Source organism: Sorex fumeus, unplaced genomic scaffold, assembly GCF_029834395.1.
Source record: "Sorex fumeus unplaced genomic scaffold, SorFum_2.1 ptg000100l, whole genome shotgun sequence".
Classification (NCBI taxonomy): Eukaryota; Metazoa; Chordata; class Mammalia; order Eulipotyphla; family Soricidae; genus Sorex; species Sorex fumeus.
Genome location: NW_026606157.1, coordinates 8123160 through 8140689, shown reverse-complemented (window position 1 = coordinate 8140689; position 17530 = coordinate 8123160). Strand labels below are relative to the sequence as shown.

The 17530-nt window shown below is 43.6% G+C and overlaps 1 protein-coding gene across 5 annotated transcripts in view; it reads left to right on the top strand.

Annotated features, from left to right (window-relative positions):
• SOX5 (SRY-box transcription factor 5) overlaps nucleotides 1-17530 on the top strand; it is a 445641-nt gene that overhangs the window by 395724 nt on the left and 32387 nt on the right. For all 5 annotated transcript variants that reach the window (XM_056134640.1, XM_056134639.1, XM_056134637.1 and 2 more), the window contains exons 10-11: nucleotides 393-570; nucleotides 14667-14812. In XM_056134640.1, coding sequence (XP_055990615.1) covers nucleotides 393-570; nucleotides 14667-14812 — 324 coding nt within the window. The remainder of the gene's footprint in view (nucleotides 1-392; nucleotides 571-14666; nucleotides 14813-17530) is intronic.

Genomic DNA, 17530 nt, shown 5'->3' with positions numbered 1-17530 from the left:
ATCTCAACCCCTGTTAAAAAGTTGGGATAAAAAAACACACACACACACACACTCTCTATCATAATTGCCTATCAACTAACTCGGTATCATCTCTCAATATAAATGAATAGAACCAAGAATAGCATTTTAAGACTTTTTTTTTACAGGTAACATCATTAATGTGCTTTGTGGGGGCGCAGGGGGCGGTAGTTGAGCTCATATGTACTTTTTCTTATATAACAGATTTTTCATAATGTGTACTTGAAAGTGACGTTGCTGACAGCTAAGCAACCACTGTATTGTTCGGGGTGGGTGTTGAGCTCACTGGTTGGTAAGCATGTTTGGCGGGCAGTACCTGTGTGTTTTGGGGCATCCTTTCCTTATCACAGTTCCTGTTCTAATGATTATTGCAGGATGAAGTGGCGCAGCCACTGAACCTCTCAGCTAAACCCAAGACCTCTGATGGCAAATCGCCCACCTCACCCACCTCTCCCCACATGCCAGCTCTGAGAATAAACAGTGGGGCGGGCCCCCTCAAAGCCTCAGTCCCAGCAGCGTTAGCTAGTCCTTCCGCCAGAGTTAGCACAATAGGTAAGTTCCGTTTCTTTTGTTCTCGCTCATTTTTCTGTTTATGGCAATTGAATGACATCATCGTTTCAGGGCAAATCTCACCTACCCTGGGCGTGACTTTAGTTCCTTAAGGGAGTTTTAATTGAAAAACCTTGTTAGATTTTTCTCTTAATATGCAAATGAAATTGATAACCAAAATCCAGTTTCTTATGTTTTCCCTTGGAAAATCTCATTTTCAAATTGGTGTGACTTTTGATGTTATAGATATTCTTGCCTTTACTTTCAACAGAGACCTAAAGGACGAATGAAAGGAAATTATGTTTCTGGGATGGTGTTGGGTGACTTTCTTTACTTGAACTGAAATTTTGGTGATGTGTACTGAGTACAAAAAATAATATTCTACCTGCATCAGCAGTCAGCCACCAGGATGTGAGGTTTATTTAGTTCCATGCTACTTGATATTTACTTCAACACACCAAAATATTAGAATTAATGAATAGCTGACGCTCCTCGAAGTTGTCATTATGGTAAAGTAAGCATATACCCTCCTGTAAGGTCTTTAAAAAAACTAAATATTTTTATTTTATTATTTGTTCATTATTTTTCAATGTAAATCAGACTGTAGGCCAACCCACATTAAATTTTATGTGCATTATTTGCATTCAGGAGGCTGGTGTTAACCAGCCTTCAAGAAGTTCATGATTTCACTCATTGATCTAAGGAGAACAAATCATCATTAGTGTGATTCCACAGCACAGACACAGTTCTGCAGTCAAAAAGATGAGACTGTTGGATTATTCTTTTGATGTTTCAAGGAGGGCTAGGTTGGAGAGAGACTAATTCATAAAGAGTCTTGGAGAAGAGAGATGTTGGACATTTGAGTCTATATGGGAAATCCAGAATAAAATAGCCTATTTTTGATAAATGCACCAATTCTGCTAGAATGTTGAATGAGTTTGTGATTAGAAAGTGATCAGAGCTTAAACTGCAAGGGGCAGATGGAATCTGACTGGACATTATCCTAAGATAAAACACTCTCAGCAAAACCTTAAGAAGAATATTAGAAGCAGGAAGAGATTGGAATCAGGGAAACCATTGTTGTACTAGAGGATAGGAATAATTTGTTTGAAATAGAAATAAGCAACGAAGCAAAGTAGAGACTAGACTGAAGATGTTATTAAAGAACTGATATAATTTATCCACAATAGAAAACTTGGTGTGGGTCGAGTTGGAGATGGGAAGTCTTGGCACTTACATTCGTAAAGTAAGAAGGATCCTACCTCCATTAATACGATAGAGAAAACTGAATGAAAGCAGGCTTCGTGGGAAATGCATCAAATCTTAACATTTAGTAACTATTAAACTGGAAGTATAAGGACTTAGGGAGAGACATTGAAAGGAAATTGTCAATGTAATTGTATATATTAAGGGGAGTGATAGAATGTTAGCTAAGGAAATGAATCCTTAGTGAGGCTATGAAAATCATCTCATCAAAAAAAATCACAAGACAATTGGGGCAAAGGATGGCAGATATAACCCACAGTATTAGCTGTTGCTGGCCAACAAATTAGCTTAAAACTCAGCAGCTTAAAAGCACCAAAATATATCATGGTTTTGAAGAGTCAGGAGTCCAGAAGTCTATAAGTATGTTTGCTCGACTGGCTTCATCTGGCTTTATCTGTCTCTCTTAGGATTGTCCTGCGTATGGATTTTACTGAGGGTGGATGGCCCTTTTTCAGGATGGTTCACTCAGAGGGCTGTTGCTTGGAGACTTGTAAAGTGGTTTCTTCCCATGGACCTGCATGGATCCTGGCAGCTCACCTTCCCCAGTGTCAGTGGGATAAGAGGGAGAGCAGAGAGCAAGTCGGGGTCCCTTTATGCCCTGGTTCACAAAGTCACGGAAGGAAGTTCTCCTTGATCCTTTTCTGCATAATAGAATCACTAAATTCAGCACCTCTCCCCCCACTCTAAAGGAAACCATTAGACTCTAACTTTGAAAGGAAAATATTGAGGTATCCCTAGACTTTTTTTTTTACTCATACTTTTTCTTAGGTGGAAAAGCTGATTCTTAGGAGTGGATTTTGCTCTCCTAGGCGGGGGAAATGGAAATTTTGAAAAGGAGGTTATGGAATGGTATCACACTCTATGGAGAAGTGAACATAGAAAGGAAAATCATTAGGATTTAGCTGGAACTCCTGAATAGGAAGAACCTAACAGCATACTAGAGTGGTTGAGCAGAATTCCACTTACAAAGATGTGAACAATACATGGGGGCAGAGGGTGGGAGCAGTTACTGCATAGAGCAAAATTGTTGAGAAAGCTGTATTTTGAGAGACAGTTGAGTAGAGAGTTTTTAGAATAGGAAAGGTCAGGAGACTAGATGAATGGATGAATGGGTAGATAGAGTGATTGGGCAGATCCTCCCTAAATGGACACAGATGTCATTGGTATGGCCCAGGAGAGGGGGAAGAAGAGTTACAAAGTGTATAGACAGGGGGAAGGACTAGGTGATGATTAGCAAGGAAAAGATCTGGGTGGACAGGATCAGCCTTGAAAGCACAGCGGCTTTTCAGGTAAGTCAGCTTCATTCCTCACCTGCATCCTTTGGTTCTGGGAGTATGACCCGCATAGTAAGAAATTAAAATGCAGATAGTCTAAGGGTTAAGGTAATTGTCTTGCATTCCCAGCTTCATCCTTGGCACCAGGTGGTTCATTGAGTATTCCTGGGTACAATTATGGAAGCCCCAAGTACTGCTGTAATGGGGGTCAGGCAATGCCTGGTGCTGTGACCTTGAACTACTGTCCTGAGCACTGCAGGGAGGGGTTGCTGATGCTCTAGCACACTGGAAGGCCCCTCCCACCCACACAAATGGAGAAATTCTGTCTTTCTCTCTCTGTTTCTCTGTCGTCTTTCTATCTCTGTCTCTGTCTCTCTCTCGTGCGCGCTCTCTCCCTCTCCCCCCTCCCTCTTTTTCTTTCTGAGGGTACTGAAAATGAAGGAAAAAATGGTAAAATTACAAGAAATTGTAGGGTGGAAGAATCTGTAGGAATGTGATTGAAATGGTTCAATCTCCACAAGGTAGAATTCCAGGCTATTTTCTATAAGTCAGTCGGCCTGAGGCAGTGATGCAAGCAGTTGGTGAGAGACAGTGGAAAATTCAGTTTTGAAATGTTTGAAACAGGTGTGTGTGTGTGTGTGTGTGTGTGTGTGTGTGTGTCAGTGAGAGAGAGAGAAAGAGAGAGAGAGAGAGAGAGAGAGAGAGAGATGGTTTCCAAGGATGAGAGATTAGGTATCATTTGCTACTCTTTTGACTTTCAATGACTCTTCAGCAATGGACACCAAGATAAGATCTCCTTTTATAGCCAAAGTGTATACATTTTTTAAAAAAAGATCTTATTGGGCAAGAATGACTCACTTCTACACTATACAGAGATTGTACATCTCACAGGGCTGGAATATGAAACTACTTTTACAGTGCCACTTGGGCTGGTAACAGAGTACCTATTCCATTTGCTTTTGTGTCGAGAGGATGTTTTACTTTAGAATTTCAAGGATTATGTATGGCCAAATATTTTAGAACGTTCTAAATGACATTTTTCACCTGAATTTTCCAACTCCCTCTTTCCCTGTTTCCCGAAGCTCTCCACCACACCCATGTCTCTTGTATTTTCCAAGGATTTCAGGCCACTCCAATTTACTTTTCTCTTTTCAACAAATGCAGACGTTGAAAGCTGAAACTATAATGAGTAATAATGCAGTTGGATAAAAGCTGTGAGCACTAATGGTGTTGTAAAGGTCACCCCTGAAAGAAGAATTAATGTGTTATGCCATTAATAAACCACGAAAAACTCTGAACAAAAAGATAACAAGTTAGCATTAATGACATGGGGCTCTTTGCTATAGGTCTATTAGCTCCAAATATAGAAAGTAGGTTTTTGAGGTTGGTTACCAGTATTGTGGCATATTCTGTAAGAATGCTTTTGATATGGTGGTCCCTAATGATAGGCAGCTCCAGAGAAAGAGGCTCCTTAAATGGCAAGCATAGTCCAGAAAGATGAGGGATAATTTTTGAACCATCTCCTTATTGTCTCTTTCCACCTCTGCTGTCCATGTGTATTATGCTTTTAACTTTTTTCAACACATTTTCCTATTTTTTTTTAACTGAAGCAAATGTTACTGTTAGAGACCACTCACTAAGATACAGTAAATTCATATTATCATTTTGTAGATAAGAAACAAGTGCCTAAAGGGACTTAATACTACCTAGGGGTTCTAAGTGAGTTTCCGTTGCAGTGTGGACAGTCCTAAAATTCTTTGTTTATTGCTCCATTTTAATTTCAGGAAAGTTAGTGGCCACAGAGAGCTAGCAGCTCAACCCAAGTCTCCTATTGATTCTTCTTGTTTCTCAGTAACTTACCCTTTATACAGTATTATTATCACACATCTTACTCTGTGAGATGTATGATCTCTGTATAGTGTAGAACTGAATCATTCTTTCCCAAGAAAATATTTTTTTTTAAAAAATTACACACTTTGGATTTAAAAGCAGATCTTGTCTTTGTCTCCATGGCTGAAGAGTCATTAAAAGTCATTAGAGACGCAAATTATATATATATATATATATATATATATAATTATATTTTATACCATTAATTTTATACCAGGGCTGGAGCGATAGCACAACGGGTAGGGCGTTCGCCTTACAAGCGGCCAACATGGCCGACCCGAGTTCGATTCCTCCGCCCCTCTCGGAGAGCCCGGCAAGCTACCGAGAGTATTCATATGCCAGACACAGTAACAGCAAAGTCTCCAATGGAGACGTTACTGGGCCCGCTCGAGCAAATCGACGATCAACGGGAGGGAAATATATATATATATATATATATATATATATATATATATATATATTAATGGTTTGAGAGCCACTCCTGAAAGTCAGTGGCTACCCTGAGCTCTGTCGTTGGGGGTCAGTCCTGGCAGTGCTCAAGTGATGAGGTAGTGCCAGGGAATTGAACCCAGGCCTGCTGCATGCAAAGGATGTACTCCAAGCCTTTGCAGTCTCCCTCCAGCTTAAATACCTTCTTTATGTCCTACATTTTGCTCATTCGGGAGTAGCACCGTAGCACTGTCCTCTGGTTGTTCATCGATTTGCTCGAGTGGGCACCAGTAACATCTCCATTGTGAGACTTGTTGTTACTGTTTTTGGCATATTATATACGCCACGGGAGTTTGCCAGGCTCTGTCATGTGGGCGAGATACTCTTGGTAGCTTGCCGGCCTCTCTGAGAGGGACAGAAGAATTGAACCTGGGTCGGCCTTGTGCAAGGCAAATGCCCTACCCACTGTGCTATCAGTCCATTGGAACTTTTACATCTGGGAGTAACTGTTACATACATGTAAAAGCCGAACTTTCACATCCAAACTTTTATAATCGTAAAGAATTAAAAATTTGTAAAAGTAAAAAATGTCTTAGACTGATGCTTTATAAGCCTGTGGCCTTTGTCCTACCACATTTGGGGAAGATATTGAAACATATTATTCTTACTCTTCATTCTTAGAGAGTAAGGCGATGGAGATATTAAATCAAAATGATAAAATTATCCTCTTAATTTTTTTTGAAATGAGGGAGATATTTTCACCCTTACTATGTTACTTCATTTATCCAACATGCTTAGTTGAAATCTGTTGACAGGAGGTGGGATATTACCCTGAAGTTACATTAGTTGACATTTTGAAGAAGGAGACTCTTCTTTAAGGGTAGGCAATCAAATGAGAAAATTGTTAGTTTGGTGGAAATAAAATATTAGGAAGTTGGGTGTATTGCTCAACATCTGGCAAGTAATAATTGCATTTTCATAGCATTTTACAGTTTACAGACTGCCTTGATATGTATTACCTAATTCGTGCAAGCTTTCACAGATAACTATGGCCGGCTATCTTTTAACAGCCTGCCACAAATTTGATGACACCTAAGTGGCCTCAATAAAAAAGAACATATTAGATATTTTTTAAAAAAGTAAAACATAATTTTTAAAAATATTTTAAATACATATGCCATTACTTCTACTTGTAGCTGAGAAGTCCTGTTGGAAAGTCGAGAATTGGCATCATTCTGACAGCCTCTGCTAAATTCATGAATTTTAAGATACCCATGTCCTGTGGGGCCGGAAAGATAGCAGAGCGAGTAGGGCATTTCCCTTGCATGCGGCCCACTGGGCTGACCCGGGTTCAATTCCTCCGCCCTCCTCGGAGAGCCTGGCAAGCTACCAAAAGTATCTCGCCCGCATGGCAAAGCCTGGCAAGCTACCCGTGATGTATTCTATATGCCAAACACAGTAACAACAAGTCTCACCATGGAGACATTACTGGGCCCACTTGAGCAAATTGATGAACAACGGGAGGACAGTGCTTTACAGTGCTTTACATGTCCTGTGACTGAGGCACCCATTGAAATAATAGCATTGGTCATCAATATTGAAACTTGGAATCAGAAGGGCAATACTTTCAACTTAGAAATAATGTATTCATGCCTTCAGCAGTCTTTTTTATGGGTTCCCAGGAATTTAAAAAAAGAAAAAGAAACTCAAGTAGTCACAGACTCCTGTGACTGATATCAGAAAAATACAAGATACTGGGATGCCAAGAGTATTCGATATGCCAGACACAGTAACAACAAAGTCTCCAATGGAGACATCACTGGGCCCGCTCGAGCAAATCGACGATCGACGGGAGGGCCTTTACTTACTTTACTGGGATGCCGAACACATTTGGCTGGTTTTAAGGAGCATCTCAATGAGAACCACAGATGCTGACCAGGGAAGCCCTACAGGGGGAGGCATTGGCTGAGTCTCAACCTCGAGGAACCCAGAGCGGGGTTAGCGAGTGGGAAAGCAAGCGGGGTCTGGGGACAGGAAGTCTGGCCTTGTGTCCAGTGGTCACTCTGCTGTGCCTCTGGGACGGGCATGGGGTGAAGCCTGCTGGCCAGTGAGTGAGTCTGACGCCATCGAGTGACAGTCCAGCCATGGCGCAGTGCTTGGAACTGATCCCGGAACTGCCTTTTTGAGGGAATACTGAGGTTCTCGCTCCACACATTTCAGAAAGTCTGGACTATGGTGGTCTCGTGAAGATTCCTGGTGCATAGGAAGAGTCAAGATTTGGGGGACCCTCCAGCAGATCCCAGGAACCCTGGGGGCCACTCCCGAGCTAGTTGCCAAGTAAGTTGAACAGTTCAGCACAAGGACCCAGGGATGCGATGTTGCTTGGGTCTGGCCATGTTGGGACCCCTTGGGGGCCCAGGACTGCCCCTTGCAAAGCTCAGGGAACTGTGTGGCTCTAAGAGTCCATCTGAGGTTTCAGGCATACAGAGCCTGGGCCTCTGGCCCCTAGTCATTTCCGTAGCCCTGTAATGCTTTTGATCAGAGCAGAATAGGACACGGAATCCAGGAGCTAGGGTGCAAGTCGGGCAGTGGAACACCTGCCTAACATGCATGAGGCCCTGTTCCACACTCCCCCATCGCCTCCCTGACCCTGAGCACCCCTGGGTGGGCTCCCCCACAACTAACCTAGAAACTAGGACACCAGGACCTAAGGCCCAGTGCAGGGGAGAGAAGAGACAGACCGGAGGAGGACACTGGGGAACTGAGGAGCAGGTGTCCACCTCCGCACCTGGGGCCTGAGCCTTGAGCTAGAGGAGACACTTCCCACGGCCCCCAGTGCCTGGCAGGAGAGACCGGAGGTACGGCCAGCTCTGCAGCCCAGGTGCCCATCGGGTGAGCCGGGCAGCCGGGAGCAAGTGGAGGCAGGGCCAGCCATACACCAGGCTTGCACCGCCCCTCCATGGTCTGGAGCACCCGAAGGTGTGACCACTGGCTTGCAGGGCCACAGCCAGATGACACGACCTGGGTGGCAGAAAGCAGAAAGGAGAAATCTGAAGGCCAGGTGCAGCTGACTTCACCTGCAGCCTCTAGAAGCTGTTCTGCACCGCACGCTCAGCTCTGTGGGCCTGGTCTTGTCACACACACACACACACACACACACACACACACACACTCTCATATACTATGGTCATACACACACACACACACACACACACACACCATGCCCAGATCTGGGGGGCTGTGGGCCTGCTCTGATCACACACACACACACACACACTCATATACCATGGTCATACACACACACACACACACACACACACACACACACCTTGCCCAGCTCTGAGGGGCTGTGGGCCTGCTCTGCTCACACACACACACACACACACACATACACACACCATGGTCACACACATACACCATGCTCTCTCTCTCTCTCTCTCTCTCTCTCTCTCTCTCTCACACACACACACACACACACAGACACACACACACACACGCACACACACACACACACCCATGTATGCGTGCATGTATGCGTGGCAGCAGTCTCTGCTCCATCTTCACAGGACCTGCAATGCAGGAGGCCCTTCATGCAATCTGTTCACGGGGACTTTCTGGTGACAGCCGGGCACAGCCGCCAGGGTGCGGACATACGCAGACACTGGCCAGCCCTGCTCTGCTTCTGTCCGCCCTTCTCTCCCACGACAACCTCTCTCCCTGCACCCAGCTGCCCTCCGTCTCTTTCCAGATGTTTCCTCTGCCACATCCAGCTGCCCCCATTGCTCCTTTCAGCCCTGGAAAATAAGTAAAAAAGACCTTTGTGTGTGTGTGTGTGTGTGTGTGTGTGTAATTTTGAGAATTTTGTTGGTGACGGTTAAGAAGAAACACAGAGGCCTTTTTCTGTGTTGTTGTTTTGGGGTTTTGTTTTATTTTGAATCAGTTGTGGTGAGCGCCTCAGGATGCAGGAGCACAGCCATTTCTTCCGTGAGTGGTTCCTCACTGTGCTTCCCCATCTCTCATGAGGCGCTGACAGGAAACCACGTCAGCCCTCATAGCTGAGGCGCATCAGACCTCTCCTAGACAAACACCCTCCCAACTACTGAGTGTCTAATACTGGTAGAATAAATCACCTCAGGTGAGCCTCAGGGATCCTTTGTGGGCCCCTGTGGAGGGTGTGTCAGATGCCAAGAAGCCTCAGTACATCTTTCTACCAACTAGGGATGACACCCTCTCACACACCACATAATGTGCTCAAAGCGACCCAACAGGATGGTGGTGAGAATATCCACAAAGTGGGAAAGGAGATACAAAAAGGAGTTAGCAGGGTTTACTACCTCCTCGGGTGCCCTATGTCCTCTCTGTCACACGTGTCATTTCCTTTAGTGCTTCTATCAACCTTACATTCATCCCACAGGTAAGGAAGATGTAAACTTGGTCAGATTGTTAAAATCGGGCCAATGTCACACTTCCCAACCAGGAGGGAGCCAGATCCATTGAAAGTTAATGTCCAAATTTTACCTACTTCATGGTGCTGCTTTGCAAATAGTTCGTGAGTTTCGTGGACCACTGGTATGCTGGGAGACAATATTAACATTTCATCTTCACACTTGTGCTATCTAGCAAGCGTTATATCCAGTAAATTGACGTCTGAAACTTGGAAAAGACATTTTTTTTTCCAGTTCATGCAGCCAGTAAGAGGAAAAACTAGGTTTTAATTTAATTAAATTTTTTTTAAGTAAGCATACTTTTATTAAGATTAGGTTTTAATTTTAATCCAAACTAACTCATTTTTCAGATGAAGGGGAGGTTTGGTTTGGGGCACATACAGTGATGCTCAGGGACCGACTCCTGGTTCAGTTCTCAGCATCACTCTTAGTGGTGCTACGGAGACCATATGGGGTGCTGGGATCCACCACAGACAGGGCATGTGCAAGGCAAACTTCATACCTCGAGAGTACAGAGCTTTTTCTGGAGATTATAACCTTGGACAAAAATCTAAGGAGCCTTAAAAGATGGGGTTCATGCTATGTTTGGGGTATTTTCTCCCTTTTTAATTAAAAATTAATTTAGATGAAATTACAAAGTTATTCATGACTGGGTGTAAGGCATTTAACATTCCAACATTGATCCATTCACCAGTGTCCCTGACCCTCCACCAGTGATCCCACCCCCATGCCCACTGCCTCCCACCACTAGTCTCCTTTTAAGAGAGGCAAATTTTTCTTCTTTATTCTCTTTTTACATGGGTGGAGCGATAGCACAGTGGTAGGGTGTTTGCCTTGTGCGCAGCCGGCCCAGCTGAGCCAGGTTCGATTCCTCCACCCCTCTCAGAGAGCCCGGCAAGCTACCGAGAGTATCTCGCCCACACGGCAAAGCCTGACAAGCTCCCCATGACGTATTCCATATGCCAAACATAGTAACAACAAGTCTCAAAATGGAGACGTTACTGGGCCCGCTCGAGCAAATCGATGAACAATGGGAGGACAGTGCTACAGTGCTCTTTTTACTAAGATTTTGAACTTCAGTTTATAGTACAGTTCCCTTTGGGGTGTCATACATAATGCTTTAACACCTCCTCCTCCTGGCTGAACACTTGCTTCCTCCATAGAAGTTGTCCTGACCCCATCCTGTCCCCCAACCACCTCAGAAGGCACGGCTCCTACTCACTACTCGTTCTCATGATCGTCTCATGTTCTTGGTTTCCATTATACCATCATAAAGTTTCTTTATATCCTGCATTTCATTCTGTCTCTCTCTCTCTCCCTCTAACTTCACCCTGCCTGATACTTTCCAGGTCCCTCCATTTAGCAAGTTTTTTTAGGATGCAGGACTCAGAGGCAAAGAGGACCAGGTGGAGGATGAAAATAAGGGGGGCGGGGGCGGGGGAGAAGAACTTTCACTGCTGAGGTATCGCCAGGCTTCTGCAGTGGGAGGGAAATGTGCTTTGGAGGTGTCAGAGGAACGAAGGAGGCACAAGCAAGAGGGCAGTGAGGATGGAAAAGAAAGAGGAAGGAGAGGAAGATGGTGGCAGTGAGCCTCTGAGAAGCTTAGTTCGGAAGACGAAGAGAAACAGGTGATTGGAAAAAGAAGGCAATTCAAAATTTAAAGACCTTCAGGAGTACACGAACTCTAAAAGTGGCAGAGAGAGCAGAGAAGATGGGATAGATAATAAAAGTGAAAGGAAATAACCGAAGCAAGCGTTCAGGGGATGTTACATGGAACGGAAGTTGTAGAAGGGGGAAAGAGGGATGGCAGCTTTGGGATGGTCGATTCTGAAGGGCATCAGTGAAAGTAGATTTGAAGCTTATCAGGACCTGGGGGTGGGAACCAGAGCAGAGATGAGAGCAGAGAAAAGGCGAGTAAGAGAGGAGGGAGCAATGACAAGGCTGAGATTTGGGGACCAGGATGAAAACAAGATGTTTGTTTCCATTATTCCATCATAAATGTTTCTTTCATTTATTTATTTATTTATTTTTTGCTTTTTGGGTCACACCCGGCCATGCACAGGGGTTACTCCTGCCTCATGCACTCAGGAATTACCCCTGGCGGTGCTCAGGAAACCATACGGGATGCTGGGAATCGAACCCAGGTTAGCCGCGTGCAAGGCAAACGCCCTACCCACTGTGCTATCACTCCAGCCCCATAATGTTTCTTTATATCCTGCATGTCTTTCTGTGTCACTCTCTCTCCCTCTAACTTCACCACGCATGATACCATCCAGGCCCCTCCATTTAGCAAGGTTTTGAGGATGCAGGACTCAGAGGCAAAGAGGACCGGGTTTAGGAAGAAAATAACCGGGTCGGGGGCGGGGGAGAAAAGAACTTTCACTTCTGAGGTATCACCAGGCCTCACCAGTCAGCAGTCGCCTGCAGAGTTACCTGTGTAGTGAGTGGCTCAGATGATTCACAGGGCAGATAAAAATATTAAAATTTCATGTAACATTCCAACCGAAACTCAAGAGTGTCTGAATGCCAAACTTAGTTTTAAGGTGACCCCTATTTCCCCCTGCATAAGAACACACACCTCAGATTGAAAATAACCATTGTACAACATATGTCGGCCAGTTGATCACACCCAGAGTAATTTGCATCCCTTTGGTGTCTATATTAAGAATTTTTTTTTTCTACACAGTGGTATCTTGGCAGCACCTAAAAATTTAGCATAAAGAATTCATACTTTTCTTCAACGCCATGTGCCAAACAATTTCAAATATATTTGTGCGCTGGTGAAGCTAAGTAGGCTACAAAAATCCTTGGTGCCAGGTTGTCTATAAATAATGGCTAAAGGACAGAAACTCGGGGCCAATCTTAAGATCTTACCAAATAAGACCTCTCAAATTCTCAGATCATCGCCGTCATGAAAGCATATATTTCTTTCTAGGTTCTTGGGAGAGGAGTCGTGTTCATGAATAGAGTAAGTGCAAGAACAATACACGTAGGTAGCTGGCTATTCCATGTGAGGAGGCAGAAGTAGCCCCATATTATAGCAATATTAACCCTAGAAGTCTGACCTAGGTCTCACCAGCTATTCTCAATTCAATTCATATCGGATGTGTAATGCACAGGACTGCTGTGTTCTTTGAATAAGTTCCAGTGAACTTATTGGAACGTAGGCCAAACGCGTGGGGCTTTTCCAGGCTCCTCTCCCAATTGCCTGCTTTGGAATTTAGTCGTGTGCCTCCAGGAGATGAGGGGATGAGGGCGAGTCTGTGTGTAGCAACCAGGGAAAAGACGCGGATCCTTCAGAACCTCCCGGCACTGAAGCCCTGGCGAATCTGACGCCTGCTTCCGCAACAAAAAAAACGTTTAAGTGGCAAGAAAGTGTTCTCTGCTTTTTTGGCAATCAGCAGATCAGACAGAGTCTAACAATACAGCGAGGATGTGTGATCTGACATGATTAGACAAGGCTCTTTAGTACCAGAACATTCATAATTGAGACAAAGAGAGAGTATTAATAACACTTTCCTCACACGGCAGTTAGCCATTTTATATTTCCTTTCTTTAATCTTAGTGTTTTTCAACAAATCATGGGATTTAATAGCGTGTTTTGGCAGATTAGAGGATTTATGGTCCAGATGTTTTTTGTTCTAAAAATGGATTAGGGTGTAAAGTTTGCTGGAATCCATGGAACATGTTGAGGCAAGCCGGTCATTTTCTGTGTGATTAGTGCCTGCCTTCTGTCCCCCAGTCCCTCCATCTGTCACGATGCACCAACGGTTCTGGTTAGATTTAGCCTCATGTCACAAACAAGTCCCTTTTCTGGGCAATTTCATATTATAGATTCAGTTTATGCCATTTTATGCCCTAGTTAAAAGATAGGGAGAATGAAAGATGAGATATTAGCTTTCATGGCAGTATTTGCAAAACAATCGTTCCCCATCCGTGTTCTACCCTAAGATCATGTCAAGGGTCAGAATGGTGTGTGTGCATAAGATACATAGGTGATCCGTTTTTTTAAATTAAGTTTGAAACAAGTTTTCCTCCTTTACATACCAGTTATTCTGTAAAAGAAATATTTTGGCCGTGTTTTATCAATACTCAATGGTGGAGCTGCAGTCACAAACTAGGCACTTGACCATCTTAATAAGAGCGTGAATTAAGTGTGACAGTAGGTACCAGTATTCCCAGTTCTTGTCAAACAATTATAGAAGAAGCTTGGTTATTTTCTTTGCTTGAAATTTAGCCTCTCCATTCTTGAAGTGTTTGTATCCACAAAGCAAAGCACTGCCACCTGTGGTTTATTTCTGCAGAAACGGATTCAGGGGGGAGATGCGCTTCTTCCCGGCAGTTAATTACAGTGTATTCCAAACCTCTGTACCTAGAAAACGCAACAGTGCCGTGCACAGACTCGAAGCTGACTTTGCCAGATTCTCTGGTGGTGTGTGTCAGTTCCTAGCCTGTGCTAGGGTTCAAATCACCCTGCCACCAAAAAGAATCCAAACGTGTGGGTTTTTTTTTTTTTGCACAACAAAATACTCAGATAACAAAAATGTTTATTTCAAACACATGCTTTTTAAAAACACATGCTTATTTCTTTCCAAATACGCAGAAGCAGCCACATATCACTTAGATAACCATGTTTTTATTTCAGTTGTTGGGCACCACTGATCACGTCTGATGTTATCATCCCCACCCAGTTCTTCACTGAGGAGAGAATATGTCAGACACTAACCATTATTTCCCCCACCCCCCAAAAGTGGTGATTGTACCTAACATATCCTTCCTTATGTCATGTCTTCAGGTTATTTAAATGACCATGATGCTGTCACCAAGGCAATCCAAGAAGCCCGACAAATGAAGGAGCAACTCCGGCGAGAACAGCAGGTTCTGGATGGGAAGGTGGCCGTGGTGAATAGTCTCGGGCTCAATAACTGTCGGACAGAAAAGGTAAGCTCATGAGAGCTTCCCAGAAAATTAACTGACTGCCCAGTGCTTCATTCCCTGTCTTTTCACCTGGCATGGTGGTTTCCTTCCCTCTCTCCCACTCACCTTGCAGACACATCCATGCCATCCTAATCCAAACCAACCGAATCTGGAGGCTTTGTAGATCTCTCAGACCTGTCTCCAAACCAATATCGACAATTTATATCCATTTCCCACTGTCGTCTGTGCGAAGAGAAAATGGCATTAGGAATAGCGAGTCCGAGTGCAAGTTTTGCTTTACACAGATGCTTATCTTGTATTTGGGGATCAGCTGGATTTGAAAAAGCACGATCATCTTTAATCAGCATAAGCTTGGATGAGACCCATCCCCGTGGTCTAAGAACCAAGCCCTGATCTTCATCTGCTTCCAGGGCAAAGCTCTGTCAGGTTCGAGGTGACCTCACAGTGGGGAAATCTGAGTTTATTTTCAAGCGAAACATGATGCCGAAAACTCGGACATCATCATTCCTGTACTTAAATGACACTTCTGAATTTATTTGCGATAGAACAACTCAACTTTTGTCTAAGCTAGGTTATGTTTCGTGTGGAAACTGTTATTCTTGAGAACGCTCCGAGTAATATACTCTTGACACTAGTTTTGATGTTTTAAATGGAAATTTTCTAGTGTGACTAAATCCCCTTTTACAGAGTCCTCACCTCCCAGAATACCACCGGAGAGGGAAATGGTTGGCAACTTAGCAGTACTTGAATGTTGATCAAAATGGGAAGCAGAGATGAGTCAAAAATATTGCACGTGATAAGCAGATTGCTGACTGGAGTGCTGTGTGACTTTCCGGGTTTTGTATGAGAGATTTGAGGTTTATTATCTAAGAAACAAGCAGTTTGCATGTGACAGTGAAGTGTACACAGGATCCTGTTTCAACTGGGCATTTTTCTCAGGTTCAAACCAGGGTCTGAGTTCTGGAGAAACACTTTCAGTGCTGTTCTGTCACTGGAGGGGGTTGCAGAGAAGACGCTGGAACACTCCAGCTTCTCCCCACAGTGACACTGGAGCAGTGAGGAGGACACAACATTTTTCTAGCTAAGCACCAGAAGGGAAGGCGAAAGCAAAGTGACAGCTCTAAGAAGGAATGATAGCAAGCATAAAGGAATTTATATTCAAATATTTAAACATTCTTGAAAGGATGCTTGAAAAGAAATTCCTTTTCTTTGCTTCCCATGTAGAAATGAGTTTAACACTCAGCCAGATGCTAATGCAAAGTGACTCAAGCTATTCCTCGCAAGCATAGCTAAATTGCCATTATTTGTTAAGCGCATTGAATTCAGCTGTGGATACAGCAGTTGGTTGCATTCAGCAAGCATCTGTACCCTTTAAAAAAAAAACCCTCCAAAGCAGAGACAAGTCTACCTATCCCCCCCCTCTCCTCCCCTGTGCTGGCTGGGAATTGTCAAGTGACAACCGACCAAATCCTTTTGGACAGGAAGCCTTCATCCTGACTTCTATATGCTTGCAAAACAGGCCTTGTGGTTGGATCAGGGAGCCCATTAAAAGCACTTTGATGGTATGGAAATTCATCTTCATGAAGCTCCTGGGCCCCTAAGCAGCATGCTGTTTAGCTGTGGTTACAGATCAGTCATTCACATCGGAGGGCAATAATTGTGCTGACGGCTTGTAAGGCAGTGGAAGTACATAAACTAATCCTGGGCCCTCCACCATGGCACTGCAAGTTAATCTTCTCTAATACAGATCAGCTGTTGTTCTAACGCAGGACTTCGTGCTGGCTCCACTGACTCTGTTCAGCCTTTTGATTAAGTAAGAGAAGTGGAACCATCTGCGTTCACTTTAGCCCATACTTGCCCATTGTTAGGGGACCTTCCACCCACTTCCTCTTCTACCTCCACAGTCATACTTCGTTTTATCTCTCTGATTAGCACCTTCCATTCGGGTTGCAGGAGTCTAAGTCGCCTCCATTGAAAGCTCCTGCCCACATTTATTTCCCTCCTCTCTTTCATAGAAGTATAAAAATTATAAAACCGGAGGCCAGTTAAGATTCTCCATTTTCCAGGATATTATCATGCCCCAATTCTTCTCTCCTGCACTATCAATGAAGTTGGGTTACAGGATCGACCATTGTCTTTTATTTTGTGGATGTTTAAGTGAAAAAAAAAAAGTCAAAATATTATAACATGGTTCCATTGTCTTCATATTATGGGAAACTTTTGTAATGTGTCATAAGCTTTCCAACAGAAATATGACTTAATTCATCACTTATGTTACCCCTTACTCCTGAGAATGAAATCGAGGTGCTTGAAAGCGAAGCAAACTCTGATTATCTTATCCTGTTGAACTAGCTTTGATGCCATTTTACGGTGTTAATGACTGAGCTATGCAACCCATGGGAATGAGATGATGTCAAAGCTCTATCTCTTAGTCATTACTCACTTGCAAGTTATATATTAAGGTTGGGTATATGTCGAGTAAGAAAATATGGCGTCTGCCTTTATAGTGTTTATAATTTAAGTCAAGTTATTTTGTCGACTATAATCATGACACATCTATGTGTGAGCATACTTACAGGAGCTGAATAAAGGCCCCATATTTCTTAACACATCTGATCATCTAGAAACAAGTTGATGTGGTGAATGCAGCTTCTTTCATATAAAACAAGAGCACTATGTGTACTCTGTTCTTTTCCTAAGACCTGTCTTTTCTTAAAGAAT